Here is a 15,694-nt window from a genome sequence, read left to right on the forward strand (position 1 = left end):
CATGAACCAGTAATGATAAGGACATGAGCGCGAAAGCAATAGAAGGATATGCTGATAGGGTTAGATGAAGGAAAGTGGGAGGAGGCTCGTGTGGAGCATAAACACCGGCACAGACCAGTTGGGCCGAATGGTCTGTTTCCGTGCTGTAAAATTCTATGTATACAGGCCAGGTGGAAATCTATTCTTATCTGGAATGCTTGTCTCCAAGTCTACAATGCTGAATGGAACAACCCTTCAATGTTATCAATTATATGTCCCTATAGTTATCTAGGCAGTGTTTTACAAGTAAATCTTTCTTGCAGCGATATCAATTCAGCACCATCCTCAACTCAGGTACTCCATTATTACATTGTATCTCAGATAACTTCTGTTTTGTTGGTGACATTATTACATTTCCAACATTACTCCCCTTCCATCACTTGCACGTTCTTTCTCACAGTCAGAGAGGATTGTTTTGCATCTCCGGTTAAATCAGACCATGTAAATGACAATGTATTGTTTGTTGCTAAATGTATTGTGTAACAGCGTTTCTATTTAAGGCCACGAGGTGTAATTGCTGTGTCTTCCTGGAATAGTTAACGACTGAGGCCTAGAAATTCGATTACACTCCACCTGTTTTACAAGCAGGCCCGCACCATCTGAGCCTGAAGTGTGCCACCCGCCATGTTAGAACTCATTTTAGTGTGGCAGCAAGACATCGTGCCTGAAACAGGGGTTAGGCCATTTGCATATGCAAATAGGGGACTTACTGTCTGTTTTAGGCCCCCTTTGTAAAATTGGGGTTACATGCAGCCTAACCAGCAGTCCTTTAAGGAAAAGTTGCAAGCTACCCACAAAAAGCTAAATGTAAAAAAAACAATGCCCACCTAAATTTGTGGCCGAGCGGTGCAGGAGTGCTCCTGCTGGCTCCACGTGAAAAACAGAGGATGCTGCCGGCCACTGGTTGCTCCCTCCTGGCTGGCCCCACCCTACCTTCCCAGTTGCCCTGCTCACTTCCCATACTTGGTTGCCCCCCGATTGTCTCCCCCCCCCCCCCCCAATCGACCCCCCTCTCTTCCACTCCCAGTTCCAATGTTTCTCCACCCCACCACAACCACATTTCTCTGTACAGTCTGTTATGCGTAAATAGCTAATCTAGGTAAATAATTACCATGCAATGTGCCTCCCATTAAATAGAATTACTGATAATGAATAACTTGCCAGTTATTTGGATTTTAATGCTGATACATTAATTATCAATTGCCAGTTTCAGCCTAAAGACAGAACCCTAATTACTTTTGCATAAAATGTAGCCTTTATTCATTCAAAGTTTGATTCAAACATGATTAAAATCGACGATTGGCAGAAAGATTTGCAAATTAGTTCTAATCTGCAGTTTATGGAAAAATTATAGCAAACTCTTTTTGTTTTTTTGAGGGCTCAGTTGTGTGTGTGTCTGATGTGCTTCAAACGCATTTAAATTTAAATTATTTTAATTATGATTTTATTTTAGCCGTTAGAAACGGTATCTTTGCTGGGCAACGAGAATGTTGCTGAACAAGTGAAGTCTCTGTTAATAGAAAAGAAGCGACTGCAGAGTGAAGCCCAGGGTTACTTACAGGAGATTCACCAGAAAGAACTGCGATTCCAGCAGCTGAACAACAAGGTAACATCGTTTGGGAGGTTCATTCTACATAACATGCTTCACTGTAAACTCCACATGACTGAACATAACATAAGAATTAGGAGCAGAAGTAGACCATTTGGCCCCTCGAGCCTGCTCCACCAACTTAATTCTAAAGATACAGTTTGTGGGGGTCTATGAACGGATCAGCTCTGACACTTCTTCACTGTTTCGCTGGCACAGGTTATGCAGTGCATCGAAGAGAAGGCTGCGTTATCCAATCAGCTAAAAGCAGTGTCCCAGACCCTGCGTGACACCCAGTCACGTTACGGGGATCTGCAGGATCGCTACTACAGACTGGAAAGACAATACCAAGCTGTGCGCTCGTCTTTCCAGAATGAAGAACAAGTAAGTGGAATATAAAATGCAGTTGGCTGTCATGTAAAGTTACTTTCTTTCTCATTTCCTTCCCAATTTACAACGTTTTTTTTTAAAAAGAGAAGAAAGGGTTAAAATAGATTCACAAGATAGAAATGAGTACCTTTAAAATAGGATAGAGAGAATGGGAAAGAACTGGTAGGATGAGGAGAATGTTGGGCCGCAGTGCAAACACAAGTTTTGTTCTTAAATGTAAAAATATATTTTGTGTTATTGGTGTTGAGTAGTCGACATACTCTTAAAAGTGGTGAGTCATGCACCATTCAGTCGGTATTGCACCTGAAACGGGTGCTGTGAGGGTCACATCATTTGACCCATTAAATACAGTGGGACTCAACTAACTCAACCCCTGCTCCTAATTCTTATGTTCTTATGCCCCACTGTACTGACCTTGAATTCCACCTCAATCAAGCTTGCTGTTGGAACGTACCATATACAGCCCCCACCTAATTGCTGTCCGCTGCTCTCCTGTAACTTATGTGCACCATTCGGAAGTTAAGCGACTTCAGCCCTTGTCCATTTCCCCCTCCGTTTTTTTTTAAGATTGTCCTGAGCCAATTATCTCACCCATACGTTCGCTGCTGTTCCTACCAGCTGTGTGCCATGAATTTCAAAGCCACCTGTAAATGAAACTTCACCAAACTTCCAAGCCAATGGTCGGAACTGCTCGATTCTGCTACCCAACTCTGTCATTGTTTGGGCACTAACATTACCTGCACTTGTCAGCCCAAGCCGGAATGCTGGCCAAAGGAGTTCCGAGTAGAGCGCTTGCTTTGGGAGTCTTGTGTCTGGCATGCGAACTATGTGGCCTGCCCAGCGGAGCTGCTCAAGTGTGGTCAGTGCTTCAATGCTGGGGATGTTGGCCTGGTCGAGGACGCTAATGTTTGTGCGTCTGTCCTCCCAGGGGATTTGTAGGATCTTGCGGAGACATCATTGGTGGTATTTCTCCAACGACTTGAGGTGTCTACTATACATGGTCCATGTCTCTGAGCCATACAGGAGGGTGGGTATTACTACAGCCCTGTAGACCATGAGCTTGGTGGCAGTTTTGAGCGCCTGGTCTTCAAACACACTTTTCCTCAGGCGACCGAAGGCTGCACTGATGCACTGGAGGCTGTGTTGGATCTCGACGTCAATGCCTGCTCTTGTTGATACGAGGCTCCCGAGATATGGGAAGAGGTCCACATTGTCCAGGCCGCGCCGTGGATCTTGATGACTGGGGGGGCAGTGCTGTGCGGCGAGGACAGGCACAGACCGCCCTAAGTGGAGGAAGTGCATCCGGGAGGGCACTGAGCACCTCGAGTCTCATTGCCGAAAGCATGCAGAAATCAAGCGCAGGCAGCGGAAAGAGCGTGCGGCAAACCTGTCCCTCCCACCCACCTCTTCCCTCAACTACTACCTGTCCCACCTGTGACAGAGTCTGTGGCTCTCGTATTGAACTTTTCAGCTACCTAAGAACTCATTTTAAGAGTGGAAGCAAGTCTTCCTCAATTCCGTGGGACAGATAGTCGTTGAGGGAAAGGGTGGGTGGGACAGGTTTTCCGCACGCTCTTTCCGCTGCCTGCACTTGATTTCTGCATACTTTCGGCGATGAGACTCAAGGTGCTCAGCGCCCTCTATGATGATGATGTTGGCCAAACCATTGCTGCAGGCAGGATTTGTGAATGGAGCTGAAAACAACGGAATCGTCAGCAAACACCACCACCACTCCTGACCCTATGATGGAAGGGAGGTGGTTGAAGATGGTTGTGAAGAGGTGGTTGTGGACACTGCACTGAGGATGACAACAACTTGCACTTATATAGCATCTTTAATGTAGTAAAATGTTCCAAGGTGTTTCACAAGAGCCTTATCGAACAAAATTTGACATCTAATAAGGAGATATTAGGACAGATGACCAAAAACTTGATCAAAGAGATAGATTTTAAGGAGTGTCTTAAAGGAGGAGAAAGAGGTAGAGAGGCGGAGAGGTTTAGGGAGGGAATTCCAGAGCTTCGGACCTAGGTAGCTGATGGCAATTGGGTATGCGTAATCCTTGGAGGATTGCAGAGATCTCGGGGTTGGGGGAGGGGGAGTTGTAGGGCTGGAGGAGGTTACACAGATAGGGAGGGGCGAAGCCATGGAGGAATTTGAAAACGAGGATGAGAATTTTAAAATGGAAGTGTTGTCGGACCGGGAGCTAATGTAGGCCAGCACAGAGGTGATGGTGAGCGGGACTTGGCGTGTATTAGATATGAAGAGCAGAGTTTTGGATGTGCCCAAGTTTATGGAGTTGAAGTTTATGGACCTCTTGCAGTCATGTCCTGGGGCTGCGGCGATCAGACTTTGACACTCACGACTATGTTTCCAGCCACTGGGAGGGTTTTTCCTTCGACGCCCATGGATATCAGTTTTCCTCGGTACCCTAACTTTACAGCCAGTCCAAGGGTTAGTAAAATTGGAGTCTCATCATTTCTTGGTTATGTTGCAGGATGAAGCAAATGAAGAAGTCCCACCAGGGGCTCCGCAGGAGCGTGCCAGTGTCATTGTGGAAATTGACAACTTAGAGCTGAATGAGCTACGGAGGAGGTGAGTGCAGTTTGTTCTGCATTTTTACTGGAAGAAATGGCACAATTATTTAATCTATTGAAAACCCAAAGAGAAATTTCATCGATTTTGAAAAATATATATATTTTTTCAAATGGTTATAGGTTTGGTGGAGAAATGAATTGAAGTTTAGGAAGTTCTGCAGAGCTGGTTTTCTGGAGGTATCAATTTCTCAACTCCTTTACAGCAAATAGGTAATCGCAGCAAAAATAAAACTACGGTGGTTAAAGGGAAAAGAAGAATAAGATGCCAGAGATGCAGTGAAGACTGTAGATTAATGAATGAGAGGAGCTTAGAGGAATTGATGTAAGCAGAAATATTGTTATGGAGAAAATCATGGGACTAAGACAGTTTCTACCCGAGGGTGTGAGAAGAAATAGGTGAGGAAATTGGAGATGCCTTAGTGATAATCTCCCAAAGCTCACTGGTGCAGTGCTGGAGGATTGGAAAATAGTAGACCTTAGTTAAAAAGGCAGGCGGTTACCTACAACCCAAGGGTCACAATTTTAAGTTGCACAAGGCCAGATCTAAATTAGATGTTAGGTGGTTCTTTTCCCATAGAATAGTAGATCGATGGAATAGGCTGCCGGCTCGTGCAGTGGACGCCAATTCGCTGAATTCCATCAACGAGAGCTGCTCCTGTTTCTGGCTGGGGCAGAGATCACCTCGTGCAAAAGGTAGGTACAGTATAAAATTATCAGGGCCAGAGTGGTGATCTGGACCAGTTTTGATCGCCGAAGTGGGTCAGAGAGGAATTTCCCAGATCTTTTCCCCCCAAATTGGCCTGGGTTTTTAAATCTGTTTTTGCCTCTCCCAGCAGATCACATGGTTTTGAGTGGGGTGGGGAGCAATGATCCCTGTAAATTTTTTAGGGCAGCGTGGTCCATTCAAAATATCATGCATTGCGTGTTTTTTCTATTTAAAAGCTGGCTGCACTGGACCCCTGGAGCACTGTGTGGTCGTACAGCTTAAAGGGAACATCGGTGGGGAGTCTATATATTGTGATGCAGAGTGTACTGGAGTATTTAAAATAAACACTCAACACCAGGTCTGGGTTTGAAGATTCAAGCAGTCTTTATTTGCTCTGGTGGGGAGACCGCCTGCGCTCTCTCTGTAGCAATGCTTCTCCGATGATACAAAGTTCCAAGCAATCTTTTATACACTTAATGATGCATGTCAGCCTCGTGCGCGATCCCTTGGCATAATTGGATTCGCCTAAAGACGCGTGCACAGTGGTTGATTGGGTACTTCCTTTCCGCGTCACATAATCACTCACCTATATTTTATGCCTATCTCACGTAACATTAAGGTACCGCCTTCATTACGAAGAAGCGTATGACTGATGTGACCGCAATCTGTTGTTGCTACAATGACCCTTGCTCAGGCCATGGTATCCTGTTAATAGTTCCCTTCTGCCCCATTGATCTGCTTTCTGCCCTCCTAGGCCCCCGTGGTTCAATCTCCAAGTCACACAGCTTACATTCATTGGTCATTGCAAAGTCAGTATGTTATTCTTAGCGTTATTTCAACTGCCCATTAAGCCACCTGAAAAGCTGACCACTGCAAATGCCTATTGGCTCATTTGTGTCCCGAGACCCATTCTTAACCCTTTAATCATAGCAGAGCTCGAAAGCCCCACTTCACACAGCATATCAAAATTGTGTGGGACAAGCTGGATTGACCAGAGGGTATTTTCCCTCGTATGCTCGTAATGTCCTTAATGAGCAAATTGCTGGATTCATCATGAGGGGAACTCTCAGAAACAATTTGAGATATTTAAAATAGAAAAAGGTACCAGAAATAAGTGACACAATCAGGCACTTGCAGTAAGCGCTAGTTGAGAAATCATGAACCCCCTCCTGAATTTTCCATTTGGCAAATTTTAATAGATGAAAATTTAGGGGCTGTGAATCACTAATTCCTCAACCTGCGCACCCTGGTGGTGCCCATTCATGGAATCAGTCTTAAGACAGGCAATTCAGATCGAAACGACGGAGCTGCCATGGCTAACAAAAGAGCAGAGCAAGCTTGAGGGCTGAAGGGGCTACTCCTGTTTCTTTGATATTCATACTTATTTCCTCGTTAGACACGTTCAGTGCTAATCCAGCATAAGAGCATAAGAAATAGGAACAGGAGTAGGCCATACGGCCCCTTGAGTCTGCTCTGCCATTCAATAAGATCATGGCTGATCTGATAATGGACTCGGCTCCACTTCCCCGCCTGCTCTCCATAACCCCTTATCCCCTTATCGTTTAAGAAACTGTCTATTTCTGTCTTAAATTTATTCAATGTCCCAGCTTCCACAGCTCTCTGAGGCAGCGAATTCCACAGATTTACAGCCCTCCGAGAGAAGAAATTTCTCCTCATCTCTGTTTTAAATGAGCAGCCTCTTCTAAAATCATGCCCTCTAGTTCTAGTCTCCCCCATCAGTGGAAACATCCTCTCTGCATCCACCTTGTCAAGCCTACTCATAATCTTTTACGTTTCGATAAGATCACCCCTCATTCTTCTGAATTCCAATGAGTAGAGGCCCAACCTACTCAACCTTTCCTCATAAGTCAACCCCCTCATCTCCGGAATCAACCTCGTGAACCTTCTCTGAACTGCCTCCAAAGCAAGTATATCCTTTTGTAAATATGGAAACGAAAACTGCACACAGTATTCCAGGTGTGGCCTCACCAATACCCTGTACAACTGTAGCAAGACTTCCCTGCTTTTATACTCCATTCCCTTTTGCAATAAAGGCCAAGATTCCATTGGCCTTCCTGATCACTTGCTGTACCTGCATACTAACCTTTTGTGTTTCATGCACAAGTACCCCCAGGTCCCGCAGTATTGCGGCACTTTACAATCTTTCTCCATTTAAATAATAACTTGCTCTTCGATTTTTTTTCTGCCAAAGTGCATGACCTCACACTTTCCGACATTATACTCCATCTGCCAAATTTTTGCCCGCTCACTTAGCCTGTCTATATCCTTTTGCAGATTTTGTGTGTCCTCCTCACATACTGCTTTTCCTCCCATCTTTGTATCGTTAGCAAACTTGGCTACGTTACACTCAGTCCCCTCTTCCAAGTCGTTAAAATGAAGCATCACTTTGAATGTCCTTTCAACTGATACCTTGCAACATATTTGAAAGTTTAGGATTGTAGGTTGTAATGAAATCTGCAGAATAATTGAAAAATGTGCACATATCTCGAGAACCTGCAGAAATTCCAGGGACTTCAATGGTCCAGCTAATAAGGTGTTGTCTGATTGCGGAGATGCAGTTCTCAGTGATTTGAAATGTTGAGCACTACTTAATGTTCAACACTTGGAGAGAAAATTCCATTGCACAAAGACTTATGATACAACTGAACTTAAATCACGATTATCAACCAAATATTTTCAGTAAGTATCAGCGCTATTGGTAGCAGACTCTTAGCTCAATCAGTAGTTTTTGGATTCCAACCCCATTTCGGGGTTTGAGCACATAATTTAGGTTGATATTACTGTACTGAGGGAGTGCTGCACTGTTGGAGGTGCTGTCCTTTGGATGAGATGTTAAATGAGACTCCATCTGCCTGTTCAGGTGGATATAAAAGATTCCATGGCACTCTTCAAAGATGAGCAGGGACATTCTCATGATTACCGAGCCAAGATTTAGTCGACAATACCTTTTTTTAAAAAAAAGATTCATTGGTCATTTCTCTTGTGGCTGCTTATGTGACCTTGCTGACTGCAAATTGGCTGCCATGTTTGCTTACAAAACCACAGTGTCTATATTTCAAAAATTGGGGCTAAGGCACTTTGGGACGTCCCAAGGAGGTAAAAGGCACGATACAAAAGCAAGTTCTTTCTCTGTTGCCTGTCAGTCACAGATTTTTTTTCCGTTGTTGATCTAGGCTTGCAGAATCGGACCAGCGTAATGATTCTGCTCACCAGGAGCTGTCTCAGTTAGCAGAAATGCTGGCAGAGGAAGAGCTAAGAAGAAGTGCTGCAGAGGAAGCATTGATAGCGGCTGAAGAAAGGCTGAAGGGGTTAGTGTTAAAACTGAACCTCTTCCATTTTGAATTGTCCTGGAGCATCATGCAAGGATATTGCTATCCCGCCTGTCTGAATGTCATTTGCAGTTTTTTTAAAAAATGATTCTTCATTATCCAGTTGAAGAATGGATAAGCATATACGCATGGTCATCAATAAGAGGCGTGTCATTACTCTATTGACACCAGACGGCAAGAGCACTCTGCTTTCTAACAGACCAGGACTACCTCACAGCATCTGAGGATTTATCCAATGAAGAGAGATCTCTTGTGTTTGTGTGTAAAATCATAGAATCATACAGCACAGAAAGAGGCCATTCTGCCCATCGAGCCTGTGCCAGCTCTCTGAAAGAGCTATCCAATTCGACCCACTCCCCTGCTCTTTCCCCATAGCCTTGCACATTTTTCCCTTTTAAGTAGCAATCCAATTCCCCAAGCTATTGACTCTGCTTCCACCACCCTTTCAGGCAGTGCATTCAGATTCTAACTCACCGAGTAAAAAAACATTTCTCTTCATCTCCCGCACCCCCCCCCCCCCCCGGCTTTTTGCCAACAACTAAATCTGTGTCGTTTGGTTACCGAACCTCCTGCCAGTGGAAACGGTTTCTTCCTTTCTACTTTATCCAAACCCCTCGTGGAAAGCTCCGCAGAAAGTCCACTCCTTCGACACCTGATCCTAAATGTGAGGAAAGAGCTCCATGGAAGCACTGCTTTCTCTCCAGTCTTTGGTATCGGTGGATGTTTTAAAGAAATTGCATTGGTGCTAGAAGGTGTTTTTGGTTCATGTCGCTCTTTTTTGTTTCTAGTCTTGATATGCCTCCTGCCAGACTACCACCCAGAGAGTACACCATCCAACTGGAATCGGATGAAGAACGTGAAGCCTTGATCATTGATCCCAGTGAACATGTAGTGGTACGGAAGGTGTGTAACAACATTAATTTAATTAGATATTGACTTTGATCACCTCCCACTGCCAACTCACTGTAAAACCCCCCCCGAGTAATGATGCTAGATCAATTAATTTAAAATTTGATATTGCTAGATTTTTGTTAACCAAAGGATTAAGGGATATGGGGCAAAGTTCTGTCGCAGATTAGCCATGATCTCACTGAATAATGGAACAGGCTCAAGGGGCTAAATGTCCTACTCCTTCTCCTATGTTCCTATTTGAAGATTCTGACTGTAGCTCGGATACAATTCCACAGGCACCTGCAGCTCTCTTGTATCTTGTGCAAATGGCCATTCCTCAGTTGTGAACCTGGGCGGTCTGCGTAGGCCAAATAAGACATTACATTCTTTCCTTGCCCAACATCAATGCACGTGCACTTTCCCCCTCCCCTCCTTAGCTTGGGAGCCGCACAGCCCCTGTTACATTGCTGACAGTCAGCTGATAACCCAAGCCTCTAATATTACTCTTACCCAGAGAAAGGAGCACAATAACTACCAATCGGGGAAAAATTGTAACAGAAGAAAAATGTAAATCAAAATTGCGAGCCACATTTGAAATAACTTTGCTAATCTCATCACAAGCAAAAAAAAAAACCCTAAAATTGCAAAAAGCCTTTCAGTAGATACAAATAGTGGGGCAAAATTGCCCTTTTTCAATTAAAATGCATTTCACATACCTCTTTGGTCCACCTTCCCTTCACCGCCCCCACGCTACCTGTGCCATAAATTCATACATGTCCTCCTCCAGGCCTTTGTTAATGTACTTCTGTACCCGTCATTAAGAGATCACAAATAGAATCATGGAAAATTACAACACAGAATGCGGCCATTCAGCTCATCGTGTCCGTGTCGGTCGAAACACAGCTATCTAGCCTAATCCCACCTTCCAGCACTAGGTGCGTAGCTCTGTAAGAAAAAGATTCCAAAAATTCAATGACTTCCCTATCTTGGATGGGTTGACGGAAGATGGCGAGGCAGTTCCATAGCTAGCATAAGATATTTGGATAGGTTGGGGCTGTTTTCTTTAAGTGCACATCCAAGTACTTTTTAAATCTGATGAGGGTTTCTGTCTCTACCGCCCTTTCAGGCAGTGAGTTCCAGACTCCCACCATCCTTGGGTGAGAAGATAATTTCTCATCTCCCCTTTAATCCTTCGACCAACTACTTTAAATCTATGCCCCCTAGTTATTGTCCCCTCTGCTGAGGAAAATAGATCCTTACTATCTATTCTATCGAGGTCCCTCATAATTTTATACACCCTGATAAGGTCTCCTCTCAAACTCCTCTGTTCCAAAGAAAACAGCCCCAACCTATCCAAATATCCTATGCTAGCTATGGAACTGCCTCGCCATCTTCTGTCAACCCATCCAAGATAGGGAAGTCATTGAATTTTTGGAACCGATTTCCTTTTGCTCAATAGTACGGCAAATTGGTATCATAAGAATATAAGAAATAGGGGCAGGCCCCTCGAGCCTGCTCCGCCATTTAATAAGATCATGACTGATCTGATCATGGACTCAGCTCCACTTCCCTGCCCGCTTCCCATAACCCTTTATTCTCTTATCGCTCAAAAATCTGTCTATCTCCGCCTTAAATATATTCAGTGACCCAGCCTCCACAGCTCTCGGGGGCAGAGAATTCCACAGATTTATAACACTCTGAGAAAAAAAAATTCCTCCTAATCTCAGTTTTAAATGGGTGGCCTCTTATTCTGAGACTACGTCCCCGAGTTTTAGTTTCCCCTATGAGTGGAAATTCCTCTCTGCATCCACCTTGTCGAGCCCCCTCATTATCTTGTATGTTTCGATAAGATCACCTCTCATTCTTCTGAACTCCAATGAGCATAGGCCCAACCTACTCAACCTATCTTCATAAATCAACCCCCTCATCTCAGGAATCAACCTAGTGAACCTTCTCTGAACAGCCTCCAATGCAAGTATATCCTTCCTTAAATACGGAGACCAAAATTGTACGCAGTACTCCAGGTGTGGCCTCACCAATACCCTGTACAGTTGTAGCAGGACTTCCCTGCTTTTATACTCTCTCCCCCTTGCAATAAAGGCCAACATTCCATTTGCCTTCCTGATTACTTGCTGTACCTGCATACTCATTTTTTTGTGATTCATGCACAAGAATCCCCAGGTCTCTCTCTGTACTGCAGCACTTTGCAATTTTTCTCCATTTAAATTATAATTTGCTTTTCTATTTTTTCTGCCAAAGTGGATAACCTTACATTTTCCAACATTATATTCCATCTGCCAAATTTTTCCCCACTCACTTAGCCTGTCTATACCCCTTTGCAGATTTTTTGTGTCCTCCTCACAATTTGCTTTCCCACCCATCTTTGTATCATCAGCAAACTTGGCATCGTTACACTCGGTCCCTTCATTCAAGACATTAATATAAATTGTAAATAGTTGAGGACCCAGCACCAATCCCTGCGGCACCCCACTAGTCACTATTTGCCAACTGGAAAATGACCATTTATCCCAATTCTGTTTTCTGTTAGTTAGCCAATCCTCTATCCATGCTAATAACATATTACCCCCAACCCCACGAACTTTTATCTTGTGCAGTAATCTTTTATGTGACACCTTATCGAATGCCTTCTGGAAATCCAAATACACCACATCCACTGGTTCCCCCTTATCCACCCTGCTCGTTACATCCTCAAAGAACGCAAGAAAATTTGTCAAACATGATTTCCCTTTCATAAAACCATGTTGATTGCTTGATTTGAATTATGCTTTTCCAAATGTCCTGCTACTGCTTCCTTAATAATGGACTCCAGCATTTTCCCAACGACAGATGTTAGGCTAACTGGTCTATAGTTTCCTGCTTTTTGTCTGCCTCCTTTTTTAAATAGAGGCGTTACATTTACGGTTTCCAAACTGCTGGGACTGCCCCAGAATCCAGGGACTTTTTGTAGATTACAACCAATGCATCCACTATCTCTGCAACCACTTCTTTTAAGACCCTTGGATGTAAGCCAGAAGGTCCAGGGGACTTGTCCTCCTTTAGTCCCATTATTTTGTCAAGTCCTGCTTCATTCGTGATATTGATTGTATTAAGTTCCTCCTTCCCTCTAACCGCTTGATTATCCATTATTGGAATGTTTTTAGTGGTGTCTTCAACCGTGAAGACCGATACAAAATATTTGTTCAATGTCTCTGCCATTTCCCTGTTCTCCATTATTAATTCCCCAGTCTTGTTCTCTCGGGGAACCAACATTTACTTTAGCCACTCTTTTTTCCTTTTTATATACTTGTAGAAACTCTTACTATCTGTTATTATATTTCATGCTAGTTTACTTTCATAATCTATCTTCCCTCTCTTTATCATTTTTTTAGTCGTTCTTTGCTGGCTTTTAAAAGTTTCCCAATCCTCTTGCCTCCCACTAGTCTTAGCCACATTGTATGTCCTTGTTTTCAATTTGATGCCATCCCTTATTTCCTTCGTTAGCCACGGATGGTTATCCCTTCTCATTGGGATATATTTTTGTTGCGAGTTATGAAATATCACCTTAAATGTCAGCCACTGCTCATCAACCATCCCGTACTTTAATCTATTTTCCCCAGTCCACTTTCGCCAACTCTGCCCTCAAACCTTTTGTAGTCTTCTTTGTTTAAGCTCAGGATACTGGTTTGAGAACCAACATTCTCACCCTCCAACTGAATTTGAAATTCAACCATGTTATGGTCACTCATTCCTTGAGGATCTTTTACTGGGAGATTGTTTTATTAATCCTGTCTCATTACACAGTACCAGATCTAAGATAGCCTGCTGCCTGGTTGGTTCTGCAATGTAATGTTCAAGGAAACTATCCCGGATATACTCTGAGCTCTATCATGTGAATGTTCCTCTTAATTCTTTTGGGTGCACGGTCCCTTTAACGGACTGCGTGGCCGTTTCAGAGTTTTGCACATTTGCGGAATTTCACATTTGAAAAGTTGGTCGCGGTCTGCATGGGACCGGCAGATAGTTGCGGCAGCGCAACTTCGAGGGAATGTTGGTCATATATTCAGTGACCGGGGAACCTTAGCTAAGCTTCGCTGCTAATAGTCATAGAATAATACAGCACAAAAGGAGGCCATTCGGCCCATTGTGACTGTGCCGGCTCTTTGAAAGAGCTACACAATTAGTCCCACTCCCCTGCCCGTTCTCCATAACCCTGCAAATTCTTCCTTTTCAAGTATTTATCCAATTCCCCTTTGAAAGTTACTATTAAATCTTTCAGGCAGTGTGTTCCAGATCTTAACAGCTCTCTCTGTATATAAAAAAAAATTCACTTTATCCCCGTATTGGCTTTTTTGCCAATTATTTTAATTCTGAATGAAGTTAAATTTGTCGATGGATTTTAGTTAGCTTTGACTCTCTCTTTCTCTCTCGCAGGTAAAGAGAGGAGCTCTTTCCGTCAAGCGGTGGCTGCGTGGCCGAAGTTTGTACTGCTCAAAGCTAATGAGCTCGAGGGCCAGATCACGCTACTTGGTCTGTGCGTACTTTGTGACACTACATGTTCTCGTTTTCATGTGCTTGTCGGGACTTTTATAGATGCACTACATTGACCAGAGGGAAAAATAATTCTCGAAGAGGATATATGATCGAGGGGAGGGGGGCGGGTGGCGGGGGGAGGTTGAATTTAACCTGGCTCACCCGTCGGGAATCTGACGGGATGGGGTGAAAGGCAGGTTTTCTGCATTGCCAGATTTTATTCTCCATTGAAGTCGATGGACGAGCGGGATGTTAAACTGACATTCCACCCGATCCCATCAGCTTCCCAATGGACGGGATTAGGTTAAAATCATCGCCCCCTCCGCCCCCAGCCCCCCCAACCTCATGTGTTCATGAAAGCTGCTAACAGGTGGAGCACTGATTACAGTTGTATAAATTCTTTTCATATTAAAGTATTGGATGAAGTGTATTGTCGAGATGTGTTTATAACTGTCCAGTGGGATTGTGAACTGGGTTTAAATTGTAATTGTTGACCTGCTATTAAATTCCAAAGGTATTCTGCTATAAATGGTTATATAACAGCTGCATTATGTAAAATTGTGTATATTTTCTGTTGTGAAAAGCAATATTATTTAACTCTACCACATAAGAGGTAGAACATTGGTAACGGTTGAAAGATTATTTTTGTGCTTGGAAATGCCTTTGTAAATTGAAACGGTGTAGGTAGTTGAAGGAAAACACTGAGGGCGTTTGATGGTAAATTAAAATGCAGTGTTACTTTCATCTTGATTATGGCAAGATGCTGGTAACCAGGGTGCAATTTAGAAACACACAGGTTTTGAAAATACTGTATTTGCTGAATTCTTGTTGGAGAATAAATTTTTATTAAAAGTTGAAATGCATCACACTTCTCAGCTGTTTGATTGCATGAATTTTTCATTTGAGGCAAGGTTGGGCATGAAATCATATTCCAGTTTCAAAGCTGGATTTAAGCTGTGTTCCATCTTATTGCCACGGTCCTCAGTTTAGCTCTGCTTTGTGGTCATGGGTCCATTTTTATTAATGACTTGTTATTGTGTTAAATAAGATGTCTGTTCAGCATCCACTTTTGATGGTATCAATGTTGCAATTCTGATGAGGTTAAGGGCTCAATTCTCCCCTGTTATCTGCACCGTTGTTTTGGCGTAAATTAAAATATCCAAGTTTCCCCAAAGTTTCTGCGGCAGCATAACTCAGATAGTTACGATTTTTTTAGGTTCGTATTTTTTTGCATCATAGGCGTAACCTGATTGCGCCAGTTTTTCACATTTAAGCAAGTTTGGCCAACTTACATTTTTCCTAGGACGGCGTATGTGACCACTCCCAAAAAACTTTCTGGGCATTAAGAAAAAGCAGCGCACATTAAAAAATCGGCGCAGAAAGACGCCATTGTTTTTAGGCGAAGTTTTGGAGGGAGTCAAGAAGCTTAATTTTTTCAAAGTGAAAAAGGAGAAAATGGAAGTCTAGTGTTTGATTTTTTTCGAAGTACCACGCCACCACCGAACCTCTCCTCACTGGGCTCGAAGGTCGGAGTGTCAGGCGGCAGAAGAAGCCCAGGTGGGGTGGAAGCCGAACTGAAGGGATGAGAACCCTTAGACATACAGCA

At 43.5% G+C, this 15,694-nt stretch overlaps 1 protein-coding gene across 7 annotated transcripts in view; it reads left to right on the forward strand.

Annotated features, from left to right (window-relative positions):
- The window catches only part of LOC139280080 (golgin subfamily B member 1-like), a 91,450-nt gene extending 76,494 nt beyond the window's left edge, over nucleotides 1-14,956 (forward strand). For 6 of the 7 annotated variants that reach the window (XM_070899569.1, XM_070899573.1, XM_070899571.1 and 3 more), the window contains 6 exons: nucleotides 1,493-1,645; nucleotides 1,847-2,011; nucleotides 4,512-4,609; nucleotides 8,512-8,646; nucleotides 9,456-9,570; nucleotides 13,990-14,956. In XM_070899569.1, coding sequence (XP_070755670.1) covers nucleotides 1,493-1,645; nucleotides 1,847-2,011; nucleotides 4,512-4,609; nucleotides 8,512-8,646; nucleotides 9,456-9,570; nucleotides 13,990-14,148 — 825 coding nt within the window. In that variant the 3' untranslated portion in view covers nucleotides 14,149-14,956. The remainder of the gene's footprint in view (nucleotides 1-1,492; nucleotides 1,646-1,846; nucleotides 2,012-4,511; nucleotides 4,610-8,511; nucleotides 8,647-9,455; nucleotides 9,571-13,989) is intronic. The other variant, XM_070899574.1, reaches the window with a different exon arrangement.
- Nucleotides 14,957-15,694: the final 738 nt, after the last annotated feature.

The sequence above is a fragment of the Pristiophorus japonicus genome, chromosome 14, assembly GCF_044704955.1.
Source record: "Pristiophorus japonicus isolate sPriJap1 chromosome 14, sPriJap1.hap1, whole genome shotgun sequence".
NCBI lineage: Eukaryota > Metazoa > Chordata > Chondrichthyes > Pristiophoridae > Pristiophorus > Pristiophorus japonicus.